Here is a 15,913-nt window from a genome sequence, read left to right as displayed (position 1 = left end):
GATATTTCGCTTTTCTTAAAGAAGCTTAGAAGGCATAAGTATTTTGCCACCCAAGGCCGTAATAAGTGTCTGGAGTTGGGCATCGAACCTAAAGAGATTGATACTCTAATTTTCTAGAGGAATTATCTCTAGAGGGTCAAAGATACTTGGGAGAGGGCCTTTTCACTAACCTGAAAGTGAAGAACACCAGCACTCCCCCCAACTTGTAAGTGTCCATATCTACAGATCTTTGAGGTCATGATCAATAATGAACTTATTACACTCTCATAAAGTAACGTATATCGTCATCAGAATTTATCCACGGGAGAATAAAGCTCTTTTGTCCTATGAAAATGATATGTCCATCATAGTGAAGCCCTCGGATAAAGGGGGAAATATTGTCCTCTTAGATGGAGAGATGTGTATGAACATTCTGAAGGACAGCTGCAATTATGCTAGATTGACACAAGATCCAACAGATGCTTTTATTCAGGCCCTGAGAAAGATCCTAATACCAGCAAAAGAGGCCTGTCTTATAAGTGAGAGGGGATATCAATACCTTTGTCCCCAACAGCCCCAGATTGCGACCTTCTACGGGCTATTGAAATTCACAAAAGAACCATCACCCATGGCTTGGCTGGCATTCAATCCGATTAAGGGTTCTTATCCCTGTTTACATTGCAAAGCCTGCAAATACATGAAGAAAGGGTCCACCTTTTGTGAGTTCTGTAACTGGAACAAGTTACAGTATTAGGGACTTCATAAATTGCAAACCTAGTGGGGTCATTTATTTGGCCTCATGTCCATGCCTGATGGACTACATCAGAAAGCCTAGACAACTACGACTAAGGATTTTGGCCCATATTGGAAATATCAACAGGGAGGAAGAGACGAGCCTGGCGACTCATGTGCGAGAGCATCATAATAGCAACCCCGATACGATCAAATTCCAGCGAAATGAGCTCCTAAGAACTAACAGTCATAGGGGCAATATAGATCAAAAGCTTCTAAGAAAGGAGAGCGCCTCGATTTATAGGATGGGATCTTGCTCTCCTATAGGCAGCTTTTAGAAGAATGAGCGCTAGAGACGGGCAGCTTTTAGAAGAATGAGCGCTAGAGACGGGCAGCTTTTAGAAGAATGAGCGCTAGAGACGGGCAGCTTTTAGAAGAATGAGCGCTAGAGACGGGCAGCTTTTAGAAGAATGAGCGCTAGAGACGGGCAGCTTTTAGAAGAATGAGCGCTAGAGACGGGCAGCTTTTAGAAGAATGAGCGCTAGAGACGGGCAGCTTTTAGAGGAATGAGCGCTAGAGACGGGCAGCTTTTAGAAGAATGAGCGCTAGAGACGGGCAGCTTTTAGAAGAATGAGCGCTAGAGACGGGCAGCTTTTAGAAGAATGAGCGCTAGAGACGGGCAGCTTTTAGAAGAATGAGCGCTAGACGAAGGCAGCTATTAGAAGAATGAGCGCTAGACGAGGGCAGCTTTTAGAAGAATGAGCGCTAGAGACGGGCAGCTTTTAGAAGAATGAGCGCTAGACGAAGGCAGCTATTAGAAGAATGAGCGCTAGACGAGGGCAGCTTTTAGAAGAATGAGCGCTAGAGACGGGCAGCTTTTAGAAGAATGAGCGCTAGACGAGGGCAGCTTTTAGAAGAATGAGCGCTAGACGAGGGCAGCTTTTAGAAGAATGAGCGCTAGACGAGGGCAGCTTTTAGAAGAATGAGCGCTAGACGAGGGCAGCTTTTAGAAGAATGAGCGCTAGACGAGGGCAGCTTTTAGAAGAATGAGCGCTAGACGAGGGCAGCTTTTAGAAGAATGAGCGCTAGACGAGGGCAGCTTTTAGAAGAATGAGCGCTAGACGAGGGCAGCTTTTAGAAGAATGAGCGCTAGACGAGGGCAGCTTTTAGAAGAATGAGCGCTAGACGAGGGCAGCTTTTAGAAGAATGAGCGCTAGACGAGGGCAGCTTTTAGAAGAATGAGCGCTAGACGAGGGCAGCTTTTAGAAGAATGAGCGCTAGACGAGGGCAGCTTTTAGAAGAATGAGCGCTAGACGAGGGCAGCTTTTAGAAGAATGAGCGCTAGACGAGGGCAGCTTTTAGAAGAATGAGCGCTAGAGACGGGCAGCTTTTAGAAAAATGAGCGCTAGAGACGGGCAGCTTTTAGAAGAATGAGCGCTAGAGACGGGCAGCTTTTAGAAGAATGAGCGCTAGACGAGGGCAGCTTTTAGAAGAATGAGCGCTAGACGAGGGCAGCTTTTAGAAGAATGAGCGCTAGACGAGGGCAGCTTTTAGAAGAATGAGCGCTAGACGAGGGCAGCTTTTAGAAGAATGAGCGCTAGACGAGGGCAGCTTTTAGAAGAATGAGCGCTAGACGAGGGCAGCTTTTAGAAGAATGAGCGCTAGACGAGGGCAGCTTTTAGAAGAATGAGCGCTAGAGACGGGCAGCTTTTAGAAGAATGAGCGCTAGAGACGGGCAGCTTTTAGAAGAATGAGCGCTAGACGAGGGCAGCTTTTAGAAGAATGAGCGCTAGACGAGGGCAGCTTTTAGAAGAATGAGCGCTAGACGAGGGCAGCTTTTAGAAGAATGAGCGCTAGACGAGGGCAGCTTTTAGAAGAATGAGCGCTAGACGAGGGCAGCTTTTAGAAGAATGAGCGCTAGACGAGGGCAGCTTTTAGAAGAATGAGCGCTAGACGAGGGCAGCTTTTAGAAGAATGAGCGCTAGAGACGGGCAGCTTTTAGAAGAATGAGCGCTAGAGACGGGCAGCTTTTAGAAGAATGAGCGCTAGAGACGGGCAGCTTTTAGAAGAATGAGCGCTAGACGAGGGCAGCTTTTAGAAGAATGAGCGCTAGACGAGGGCAGCTTTTAGAAGAATGAGCGCTAGACGAGGGCAGCTTTTAGAAGAATGAGCGCTAGACGAGGGCAGCTTTTAGAAGAATGAGCGCTAGACGAGGGCAGCTTTTAGAAGAATGAGCGCTGGAGACGGGCGGCTTTTAGAAGAATGAGCGCTGGAGACGGGCGGCTTTTAGAAGAATGAGCGCTGGAGACGGGCGGCTTTTAGAAGAATGAGCGCTGGAGACGGGCGGCTTTTAGAAGAATGAGCGCTGGAGACGGGCGGCTTTTAGAAGAATGAGCACTATGTAGCTAATCTAAATAAAGAGACAGGGAACAGCAAATGGAAAGAAACCTAGCCAGTCTAGTTTAGAAAGAGGGAAGATCCGGGACAGTCTTATAGAGTGACAGTGCGGTATCTTTGGTGCTGGTACATAAGGCAGCATCCTTATACTCTTACGCCACAACTATTACTTTCCCAACGGTTCTATGCATTGGGGTCACACATGTTTTCATAAATATAACATCTAGGTCTATTTAGGTTCTACTCTTTCATTCAATGACTTTCTTGAAAAAGATTTCAAGTTGTAAACAGGCATTTGCTTTGGGATCTATGTGTCTATATTAATAAAGAGACTGATATTAGTCTCTCTGATGGCCAATTGATAGAGCGAAAACTGTAATAGGACACAAAGTCCTGCTGATGGCGGTACCTATACTGATGTCCGTACCTATACTGATGTCCGTAACGGAGTTGGACATCCTTTGACGGTTAATTGAGATAGATAGAACATCAGGATATCAAACCTTGTTGATTGTGGTACCTATACCGGTGTCATCAACCTAGTAGGCATGTGTCTAGCGTCTATATGAGTGAGTATTTTGATCCTCGTATTGATGAGTCGTTAAAGGGGTTGCCCCGCGCCGAAACGTTTTTTTTTTTTTTTCAATAACCCCCCCGTTCGGCGCGAGACAAACCCGATGCAGGGGTTTAAAAAAACAAACAAACGGATAGTACTTACCCGAATCCCCGCGCTCCGGTGACTTCTTACTTACCTTGCGAAGATGGCCGCCGGGATCTTCACCCACGGTGGACCGCAGGTCTTCTCCCATGGTGCACCGTGGGCTCTGTGCGTTCCATTGCCGATTCCAGCCTCCTGATTGGCTGGAATCGGCACACGTGACGGGGCGGAGCTACGAGGACCAGCTCTCCGGCACGAGCGGCCCCATTCACCAGTGAGAAGACCGGACTGCGCAAGCGCGTCTAATCGGGCGATTAGACGCTGAAATTAGACGGCACCATGGAGACGGGGACGCCAGCAACGGAACAGGTAAGTGAATAACTTCTGTATGGCTCATAATTAATGCACGATGTACATTACAAAGTGCATTAATATGGCCATACAGAAGTGTATAGACCCACTTGCTTTCGCGGGACAACCCCTTTAAGGTATGTAAATCATAGATTACATTAGGAAAGTTCCCTCTTGGCCATCACTATTATATTAATGAATTGCACTCTGTCATATTCTAGGATCACAAATGATGATCCGTTAAATATATGACTAATTATATGTCTTGTGTGTGCGCCATTTTCGGTTTTACTAGTATATGTTACATTTTAGTTCTTTTCAGTGACCTGTCTTCAGAAAAACCAGTCTAAAAGTAGGCGTCATAAGATGTGTCTATTGGAACACTGAGACAGTTCAGCTGCACCATTGGAGAAACCTTTTGCTTAAGATGTGAAACTTAAAAAATTAAGTTGTCTTGTAGAACTGGTGTGCAAACAGCTGATTAAAGGCGTTTTCCGAAACTTAAAAAAAAAAAATAAAAAAATTTCCTGTGCTTCAAATTGTGTAAAATAAAATAAAAATGCACACGCTCTTACTTCAGCGACCATGGATGAGTCACCGCCTGTGATTGGCTGAGCAGTCACATGACTGCCCTTCGATTTCTTGAAGGGTCCAAATGGCAGGCTTCGGGGCTCCAGTGCTTAAACGGGCACCCTTTGACGTAGGGGAGTTTACATTCTTCATTTTATAGAATTTTAAGCCTGGGATTCTTTAAGTCCCAGGAAACCCCTTTAACGGCTGGTGTTGAAGGGGTCCTCTATGAAAAGCAGCAGCTACTAGGAAGCGAAGTGGAGTAAATAGTGGGATGTATGGGGACCTGTGTCAGATCACTAATTACAGTGTTGGTGACATGTACAGTTACAACTGACTGAAGTTTTGCCATCTCTTCCATGTTCTGTACTGATGTACCGTAGCTTTCAGTTTAAGTACATGTTTAGTTTTTGTTGTGACAGAAACAAACAGACTGTTGGTGACACCCTTATAATACAAGACGCACTTGGAGAAAGAGATTAACCTGGTTGTTCTTTATTAATTAATTGCTTAGCAACACATAGGTTAATCCGTTTGTCTTTATGTTATAGGGGTTGCGCCTACAGTCTAGTTTCTTCCTTTCGCGACTAGCACTGTCACGGCCCCTACCTATGGTGACAGGAATTGGATTGACAGCACCCTACCACCTTTCTCACAAAGAACACTTTACTACTAATAGTTGCTCCACACTTCCTGCTCATGGATATTTAGTTTTTGTCATGATTTTCAATATCCCCCCCCCCCCCCCCCCCGCAATTGTGTAATTTTTAAAAACCGTTTTTCTACATCACACATATGAATGAAGATGTGCACCTCAGAATGGATCCCCCTGTTTGTCCCGTGTTCAGAAACATACCCATTGCGGCCCCAATCTTATGTCTGTATGTACAACATACAGGTTATGTCAGGTTTGTGCTTCCTTGGAACTAGCGATCAGACAATGTCTCTTGCTTGGTGGCATTGACACCAGTGGCCGGTTGGGTTTGCCCTTCTATAATCTCTAGTGCAGATGCCGTCATAATAAGTTCTACTACGAGATCTAGCGGTAACAAGTAGTGCGCGCTGGCCGGGGTGTTTAGGAATAATTTAGGCTCCTACCGCATGGTGATGCTTATGGTAAACTGCACATTATATAGTTCGTATGCTGGAAAGAAAGAAGAACCCAACAAGTTCAAACGGGGGCGGAAGAGGATGTGGATGAAGGGAAGTGGAGGGGGCTGTTTTAAGATAAAATTCTAGAACGGTTAACTTGTACCTCCATTTATAACCAACTTTCCATAAATCGGTAAACATTCATTAGTACAAGCAAAGACCGAAGAAACGTTGTAATATATCTTATTGGAGAAGAATGCCTCTTCCCCACTTTATTGGCACTTTCTTCCCCCAGGTTCACACTCTTGTATTGACCACGATGGAAAATGTTTCTTCTATGGGTTTTATCTGCATGAAATAAAATTCAAAACCAGAAAACTGTGCAGAACCCTGCGGGGGGAACAAGTCCTTGAAGGACATTTCCATCCAAAATGTAGAACCTTAAGGCCTCTTACACTTTAGGAACAAGTCGTGTCAGTTGGCCCACTGTTTGTATGGAAGGCCCCCTAATATTTCCCCATGGACGAAGTGAAGTGAAGGAGAAAGAAGGATCAAGCATGTTGACTCAAGTGTTTTTATGTAGATGCGGAGCTGGGAGAAATAACGTTGGCCGAATGAGCGCTCAGGTGACGGCCAGTGACTGCGTGGCCTTAGAAAAGCAGTCGGGGCTTGTTAGGGTTTTTGTTTTTTTAACTTAAAGATATTTGGTTGGGTTGGTCATATTTCCAAGTGGTGCAATCATGCTGGCTGTCTTGTAGGACTTTGCTTCTCGGTACCTGATAGGCAAAGTTACTTTCTTGACATCTGTCCTATGTTTTGTACAAATCTACCTACAGCTGTACCCCATTTCTAGAAGAAGTCTGGGCCGTTGTACAGAACAAACGCTGGTACCTCCTTATGTTGCCCTTGTTTCCTCCTAGATTGGGAGCAGAGCCGGCCTTCCCATTGTTGAACTTGTTTCTTGGGTTACTGGCTGATTTTTGCCCGTACGTGTACTCGGATCTGTAACATTCTGTGGAATATGGCGCTGCTCTATAATGATTGTTCTAATTGGCTACTGCAATTGGATATCACCGTTTCCATAAACTTAGCAGCTAAAGTCAGATTCTTAGGCTTTGTGTGGGAATCCTCTTTCGGGTAACTTTCTCTGTTTCCACAGGTTTGGAGTATGTGCTGGAGTATCGCTTGAATATAAGAGGAAATCAAATTGAAATAAAATATTTTTGTGAGCTTTGTGAGTGTGACGCAGATGTTGACCCGATGGTGGAGCACTTGGCTGGCTTCCGTCACCGAAAACTTTATCTGGTGAGTATTTGTGACTTTTTTCTGGAATATCAGAATGTTTGCCAGTTTATTTGAAGGAAGAAAGAGTCATATATGACTCTCCAACGCTGTGGACTTCCTACACTGGTGTTTCTGTGACGTTTTCTCTCATTGAATCATTTTAACCCCTTAGTGACCGGCCTTTTTTGTGCCTTGAGGATCAATAAATTTTCATTGCCACAATGCAAGAGCCATAAGTCATTAACATTGCCATATGCAGGCTTGTTGTTTGTGGGATGAGTTTATTTTTAATGGCCCCACTCTGGGGTACATGTGTGTTATAAGCAATTGAATTTGCATTTTAGGACCCGTAACATTTGTACTTCTTCCTGTAACTGAGCTATGTGAGGTCTTGGGGTTTTTTTGGGGGAAGAGTTGTTTTTATTGGTTCTATATTAAGGTAGATGTGACTTTTTGGATTTTTTTTGGGGGGGGGGGGGGGAGACTAATGAAAGAAAAATGGTAGTTCTGGCATTATTTTTAAAATTTTTATATTGCAGTTTTCACCACGTGAGATAAAGAATAAAATCTTTTTATTGTTTGGATTTTTATGAATGCTGTAGTACCTATTATGTGTTGTTTTTTAAAATTAGTTTTTGGTATTTTTATCAATTTTGTAAGACTTTTTAAAAAAAATTTTAATTAAATTTTATTAAACTTTTTTTTGACCCTATATTATAGTCCCTCAGGGGATGGACTTGAAGATGCGGTTGCTTGATTGCCAAGATAGGACAGTGCTTTACTTATGTACTACATTGTACTAAGCCTATGGCAACAGTCTATTAGATCCTCCTGTTAGGCCAAGTTACATGGCAGACATGGAGGCCTTTATCAGGCCTTGGTCTGACATGGCAAAACATTGCTACCTTGTGATTTTATTGCAGAGTACCAGTGGGTGATAGAAGCAGCGTCCTTGCCCTGTAATCTGCTTACATGCTGCAGTTGCTATTCATTGTGGCATGTAAGGGGTTAAGCTGCCGGAGTCTGAGGTTTATCCCCTCCTACATGTTAGAGCTGGAGCCTGGCTGTCAGTCCGCCAAACCACAGCCTTAACGAGATGTACGTGCAGGTTTAAAGCCCCTTAGTGAGGTCTGTAATAAGGCGTATTGGCCGTCACTAAAGGGTTATAGAAAAAAAACTTCCTTTGTGGCCATCAGCTTTGGATGTTTGATTTGTAGCTCCTCTACACCGACCTAAAAGTTACATTATAGTGAAAAACTTTTGACAGACTTATTAATGACTCCTTTTTTTTTTTCTCCCTACTGAAGTGTTTTTTGCACAAGTTGCCAGAAATAAGTAACAATTCTCCCTATGGAGGTAACATGCAGCTTAAATCTGGTTGTAGGAAAAACTAGTTAGGATTTTACTGTACCGTCTACTAGAATGCCGGCCGACCAAGACCATTTCAGAACCATCTAAGGGAATAGAAAACAAAGCAGCGCTCCATGTGTGGGAGAGTTGGGAAGGATAGGGTTAACAAGAGGCACAAACTCTTCCATGGGACAAGGCCCAGAAGACATTATTTAAAACTATTAGTGTTAAGGGCCATTTACATGGGACGACTATTGGCGGGTTTTTTTTTTTTTTTTTTTAAATTGGATAATTCTTGGGCTGGGTTCACACCGGGCGTATTCCCGTCGGAAATCTCGCAGCGGCTTTGAAGTGGCCTGGCCGCTCGCTTTTCCGTTGCGGCCGATGCTCCCATAAAGGACAGCGCGGCCGCGACGTAAATAAACAAAAAAGGAAAGGTAAATAGACATGCTGCATCTTTTGAAACCGCGGCTGCGGGGGCCGCAGCTGCCGTTTCAGCCGGACTTACCGCAGCGGATTAGCCGTCCCGTGTGGACGAAATTTCTGAGAAATCTGGTCCACATGGCTGGCTAATCCCGAGATTAGCGGCCGCGGGCGGATTTGCCGCGGTGAAATTCCGTGCGGCAAAACCGCGGCAAATCCGTCCTGTGTGAACCCAGCCTCGGTCTTCCAATTTAAACAACTAACTAAAAGTGCGAACAAACAAAGACCGGACCCCAGACCCCCAACATGCAATACTTGCTGTATTGCAGTACAGTTGTTTTGCAAAAATGGTTCATCTTCCACTCGGTACAGCCAGCACAGATACAAAGATTCTCAGAGAAGTATTTAGAAGCAATACGTAGAAATCAATACAATATAATATGCGGAATCCAAGACTCCGAGCGTGACAGCAGCAGCCGTCATAGTAACAGAGGATGTTAGGTCAAAGAAAGACACATGTCCATCCAGTTCAGCCTAAGGTATGTAGCTTCAGATTTTCCTTCACACCCACGTGAATGATTTGCGTATTCCACGAGCGGAAGAAAAACGCAGCATGCTCTTTTTCACCACTCCATTGATGTCAATACATGCGTGTGACCTGCAGCCCATACACAATTAATATTATGTATGGGCAGCAGGTACCAGCGTCATCGCTAAGCAACTGCACGAGAAATATGAACACATTCCCCCCCACCCCCCTGTAGTGTGTATGACCGCCTGCAGGCCTACACAGTCATACGCATTACAGTTACTTGTCATATGTAGGGTCACAGGCCGGAATCTGCTGCGGGCCTCCCACACGTGGAATCCAACCTGGTCGCAAGAGCCTGGCCTAAGGCCCATTTAGACACAAAGATTATCGCTCAAAAGTCATTTACAGCGCAAGATGATGGCTCAAGGTTAGTGATCACCTTGTGCTGCGATCGGAGGATGCAGAAGACAAGCGGGCTGTCACCGCTTGTCTTCTGCGTCCAGCTGTTTCCCGCTCCGAGCGCCCGGCTGTTATACAGCCGAGTGCTCGGAGCAGAGGATGCAGAAGACGAGGGGTGTCCCCGCTTGTCTTCTGCATCCAGCTGCTCCCCGCTGGGAGCGCCTGGCTGTTATACAGCCGAGCGCTCGGAGCAGAGGATGCAGAAGACAAGCGGTGTGTCCCCGCTTGTCTTCTGCATCCAGATGTTTTCTGCACGGAGCGCCCGGCTGTCATACAGCGGAGCTCTCCGAGCCGGGTATGGAGCACAAAGCTGGAACGCTGTGTTCTTCATACCCAGCCTGTCTTCAGGGAGCGGGATATAGTATCAGCTGTATGCCGCTATAATTCCCTGTTAAAGGGGTTGTCCCGCGGCAGCAAGTGGGTCTATACACTTCTGTATGGCCATAATAATGCACTTTGTAATGTACATTGTGCATTAATTATGAGCCATACAGAAGTTATAAAAAGTTTTTCACTTACCTGCTCCGTTGCTGGCGTCCCCGTCTCCATGGTTGCCGTCTAATTTTCGCCGTCTAATGGCCAAATTAGACGCGCTTGCGCAGTCCGGGTCTTCTGCTGTTCTCTATGGGGCTCCGTGTAGCTCCGCCCCGTCACGTGCCGATTCCAGCCAATCAGGAGGCTGGAATCGGCAATGGACCGCACAGAAGAGCTGCGGTCCACGGAGGGAGCAGACCCCAGCGGCCATCTTCAACCGGTAAGTATAGAAGTCACCGGAGCGCGGGGATTCAGGTAAGCGCTGTGCTGTTTTGTTTTTTTAAGTCCCTGCATCGGGGTTGTCTCGCGCCGAACGGGGGGGGGGGGGGGGGGGGTTGGAAAAAAAAAAACCCGTTTCGGCGCGGGACAACCCCTTTAAGGCTCATTGTTGTCTGTCAGCACGCTGAAAGACAACGATGAGCGACGGCTTAACAGAAACTGCATGATGTCAGTGCAGTTACACACAACGATTATCACTAAAAAGATGGCTTTTCAGCGAATTTTGAGTGATAATCGTTGTCTAAATGGGCCTTTAGGCTGTGTCCCCACCACCTTGTCATTTGATCTAGGGAGGGCAACGTGTTGTAACCAACCAGGCTTATCTGTTCTACCGCCACCAATCTCTCCCCAGCTAGTAAATGGTAAAGGAGAGATGGCATTGTGTAGTATTGAGCGGGCGTGGCTACACCGCCTCTGCGGCCACTTTCTAAACATGGCGTCTCTTGTTTTGAACTGCAATTTAAAAAATGCATCCAGAAAAAAGGGTTTTCAAGTTTTTTTTTAAACTGTATGCATTGTTAAAAACCGCATGCATTTTTTTTTTTAAAACATGCTTTTGAAAAAAATAAATGTTTCTTAATTGTGGATGAAAATCGCAACCAAAAATGCCATGTGTGAACCTGGTCTAACAGAGGGGAGGGTTCATGAGAGAGACCAGCCCCATCCACCATCTCATTGGAGGACATGAGGCAAAACAAGTATGTTTACTACATGCATCAGAATGAAAACTAAGTGCTTATTGATTTTTCATGCACAAAGGTTTTCATAGCCTTTAAATTCTCAGTAAAAGTGATTTCACAATAAACTTATAAATGTTCACTTTCATATTCTTGTTTGAAGTATTTTCGTTTATAACACTTTCCAAAACAGGCAAGAGTATATCCGTATGTCCTGAAGGCTCAGGCCAGCAGCAAAGAAGATCAGTCGCGGTTCATCCGAAGAATGGCGCTGGAGATAGAACGAGAAGAGGGAGCAAAGAAGTACATGGTATCCGTTTGTTTTTTCTATTGACTTTTTGTGAGGGAAGCTCTGTTGTACTTAACGGATTTGCTGCCTGAAAGTGTAACCTGTTTAAAGTTCATTTCTTAGCTTTAGTGGCATGAATACTGCTGGTTAGCTCCCGTAGTGATGCCTTTTAGGTGAAGAAGTATGATTCTGCTATACATATATTACCTGGATCATATATGGCTGATCAGTACACTGGCTGCCCAAATCACCATAGGCTGCCATTGATCTGGCTTGTGTGACTTATAGGTGATTGTAGAAACTTAAAAAATTGACGGTAGAAACAGTCAGCGTGGTCCATGCGGTCTGCCCTTATATTATTAGAATTACTGTTCACATGGGCGTATTGTCACCACGCGTATTACGCACGTGTAACATGCGGTGAATGGAGGCAATGAAAGTCAATGGACTTTCGTTGTTCTATTCACACCTGCGTATCGATACACAAGAGAAGTAAATCGCAGCATGCACTATTTCTCGGCGTATCATACGCAGACCTAGAATGGGCTACGGATAAAAGCTGTCCATATGCAGCTTTTGCAAAAGGGGCAGCTTTTCCACACGCATCCCTGCTCTGAACAGAAAGGGGGATTAAGGTCACACTGCACATATCCATGACGTCAGATTCCTAGGTATGCGCAGTGACAATCGCAGCCCATATGCGGTTTCTGCCGGCAGAGCGCCTGTGTGAACGTGCCCTACGACGCAGTTTGCTGCTTTTCCCTGCAGTTTATAGCAAGATGAAATCATCCAGAGTCAGGGGGGTCTGATAGATCCAGAGATCCCTGACCGCTAACTAAATGATTCAACAATTCACGATCGATCCTTTGGAGAATTGTGCAGCCATACATACCGCGGCTTCACAGCCCTCTCTCTCCCCCTGTCCGATCCCCTCCAGCACATAATACTGGAGATCACTCACATATCTTATATACACAGAGACAGACCATAGCAAAGATCAAAGTTCTTGCAGAATCAGCAGGACCTTTTGATGATGTCATGTGACCAGGAAGCAGATAGAGAGGGTCATGTATTACTACAGGTGTATGTGGGCATTTAGTATTTAACATGCCAGCTACAGGTATGTGTGTGTACGCACGCACATGCATGTAACAGGGCTGTGTGTGTGTGAGTGCACGTGCATGTAGCAGGGCAGTGTGCAGTTCTATGCCGTATCAGTAATGGGAATTGCAACGGTAGCAGAAAAAAAAGTGAGGGTGGAGCAAAACCCGATGGATGGTGATATAACAAAAAGAATCTGGGATATTGGAGGTTCAGTAGGTGTTTAACATGGTAGAGGTGCTGCCTACCAGATGGCGCTCCACCTAGATGGGCGTAAATAAAGAGGGAGAAAAGACTAAAAAGTCTGGTGAAGAGGCATAACACTCTAAACTTGGTGGTAATTGGAGATCATAGATGGTCTAATATAAACTTCTCTTGTATTGAACAACGTGTAAAGCCAGCATATGAAAACGCATTTCGGGGTCACAGCGCTTCATCCGTTTGACTGGTTAAAACATACAAACTAAGTGATCAGTACAAGAAGTAACGTTCAGAATGAGAAAAGTTGGTAAGAAAACGGAAAAAGAAAAGTAAATATAAATAAAAAAAGTGCATACATAATATGTATCGTTTAAATGTCGATAGAACTATAAAGCACATATTTATATCTGCTGTTAGACTGTATATATTACGTATGTAACTCCTGTTTTTAAATTTTTTTTAATTTTTCCATTTTCTTATCTTCTTTTCTCATTCTGAACGTTACTTCTTGTACTTATCACTTAGTTTACATATTTTAACCAGCCGAACTGATGAAGGGCTGTGACCCCGAAACACGTTTTCATGTGCTGTCTTTACACGTTGTTCAATTAAAGATCATAGATTGTGTAGTACGAACGTCTCTTGTTTTTTTAATTCCCACCAGGCTTAGAGCGTTGCGCCTCTTCACCAGTTTTTTAAGTCTTCTCTCCCTGTATCTGCAATGGAATTGCCTGACGGCGGTCCCTAACGCAGATGTGAACATAGCCTTAACGGGGGATGAGGGGGGGTGGTGGTGCTGCGTCAGAGTACAGAGTTGGAAGCGCAGTGCTCCATTCACTTTTCAGTGGTCCAGAATGGTGCTGCAGGCAAAGTTCCCTTTCAAGAGAGGAGATATTAGGGACGTGTCTGTTCATCAACTGGTTATGTATTTTATATGTAGTCAAAAGTGTAAATGAAGGTTTTCTCTGCACAGGTAGCAGCGGTCACCAGGCCTTTGTCACACTGTCAAATCCTGTGACCAAGTGTGAAAGGAAGTAACTTTAATGTTAGAATCTGCTGTTGTTTTGAATGTTTTTCAGGTTGACAATTCCATATGGATGGAGTCTATGATGACTCTGAGGGCAGCAGACAAAAGTGAGTGTGCCTTGTACTTTACTCTGTTTTGTTTCTTCTGTTAACAAGTTAGGATGCTTTTACACGGGACAACCTGTAGGGCGCACATGCCTGAGGTTGTCCCGGCGATGATCGTTCCTGTATGATCATCACTCAGTGAAGAGAGTCGGAGCGGCCGTAGGCCCTTCAGCCCGCCCATCTCTGTTAGCGGGCGCACATACCAGGCAGGTCGTTCTGGCGATGATCGTTCCTATGTGGTCATCACTTAGTAAAGAGAGTTGGAGCCGCCGCAGGCCCTTCAGCCCGCCCATCTCCGTTAATGGGCGCACATACGAGACAGGTTGTCCCGGCGATTATTCTTTTTGTGCAGTCATCACTCAGTGAACAAAGTCGGAGCGGCCTTTCCAGCCCGCCCATCTCCGTTAACAGGCACACACACTCGACGACAGATTGTCCCGGCGATGTTTGTTCCTGTGCAATCATCACTCGGTGAAGAGAGTTGGAGCGGCCGTAGGCCCTTCAGCCCGCCCATCTCCGTTAACGGGCGCACACACCCGACAGGTTGTTCTGGCGATGATCGTTCCTGTGCGGTCATCACTCAGTGAACAGAGTCGGAGCGGCTGTAGGCCCTTCTAGCCCGCCCATCTCCATTAACGGGCACACATGCCTGACAGGTTGTCCCGGTGATGTTCGTTCCTGTGCGATCATCACTCAGTGAATAGAGTCGGAGCGGCTGTAGACCCTTCCAGCCCGCCCATCTCCGTTAACAGGCGGACATACCAGACAAGTCGTTCTGACGATGATCGTTCCTGTGCAATCATCACTCGGTGAAGAGAGTTGGAGCCGCCGTAGGCCCTTCAGCCTGCCCATCTCCGTTAACGGGCGCACACACCCGACAGGTCGTTCTGGCGATGATCGTTCCTGTGCGATCATCACTCAGTGAACAGAGTCGGAGCGGCCGTAGGCCCTTCCAGCCCGCCCATCTCCATTCACAGGAAACAGGCGGTCACTCATTATGGAAAGTTCTGAAGGATATTGGTTATATGGTTGCAACTCCAATTACTCCACAGGTAAACTTTGCCTCCCATATTTTGCCTTGGAGACGCTGGACAGTTTGATGGGTCAGATTTTGTACTTCTGACTTCAACTAGTCCTGTTTTCTTTTCTAGTCCGGGTTTGGTACGATCAGCATTCTTTTTTGATTTTCTATAAAATCCATTAAACTCTAATTAAACATGAGGGGCCTTCTCCCCTTAAGGGAAGACTTGTATCACACGTAACATTAGTATTTATGTTGATCATATTCTAAGGGACTGCGTTGCGGCTCTTCCCTCATACACACGTGACAGTATGGATCTGTTACTGAAATTAGATGCAATCACAATAGAATCCCAGAGAAGAGATATGTTGATTGTACTAAGAATTCCACCATCGGACTGATTGGCACATTGGGACATGTTACAGGCAGATAGTGATATTGATGCTCTGACAGGCCCTCTGTGACATTTAGGAAGGGACGGAGTCTATGGGATTGGCTCATTCACAGCCTACTTTGGATCCCAGAAGACTGTGATTTGGCTTGAACGGCGCCCCCTTGGTATCTTTAAATGTGGCAACTGTAAGACCTGTACTTTTTTAGGAGTTACCAAATCTGCTACCAGATCTGTAACGAGTCACTTTTTTTTTTTTACCTTAGATTTTTGTAGTTGCCGCAGTAATGGCCTAGCTTATCTTTGCCATTGGGCTTGCCGTACGGATTACATTGGGGAACCACATGGGAGTATAGAAGACATGCCTTGGAACATGTTGGGGGGTATTGAGAATTTAAGAAACAAACCTGTGTTTAGACATGTCAATGAGGTCCATGGTGGAGATTTCTCTCTTTCAAGGTC

The 15,913-nt window shown here is 45.4% G+C and overlaps 1 protein-coding gene across 1 annotated transcript in view; it reads left to right on the top strand.

Moving 5' to 3' along the window:
* LOC136579000 (uncharacterized) overlaps window positions 1–15,913 on the top strand; it is a 72,679-nt gene that overhangs the window by 36,902 nt on the left and 19,864 nt on the right. The window contains exons 12-14 of the mRNA XM_066579242.1: window positions 6,939–7,084; window positions 11,511–11,627; window positions 13,988–14,042. Of these exons, the coding sequence (XP_066435339.1) occupies window positions 6,939–7,084; window positions 11,511–11,627; window positions 13,988–14,042 (318 nt within the window). The remainder of the gene's footprint in view (window positions 1–6,938; window positions 7,085–11,510; window positions 11,628–13,987; window positions 14,043–15,913) is intronic.

This window comes from Eleutherodactylus coqui, chromosome 9 (genome assembly GCF_035609145.1).
Source record: "Eleutherodactylus coqui strain aEleCoq1 chromosome 9, aEleCoq1.hap1, whole genome shotgun sequence".
NCBI classification, from domain to species: Eukaryota; Metazoa; Chordata; class Amphibia; order Anura; family Eleutherodactylidae; genus Eleutherodactylus; species Eleutherodactylus coqui.
The sequence above is the reverse complement of the archived record's forward strand: the minus strand, read 5'-3'. Positions and strand labels throughout refer to the sequence as shown.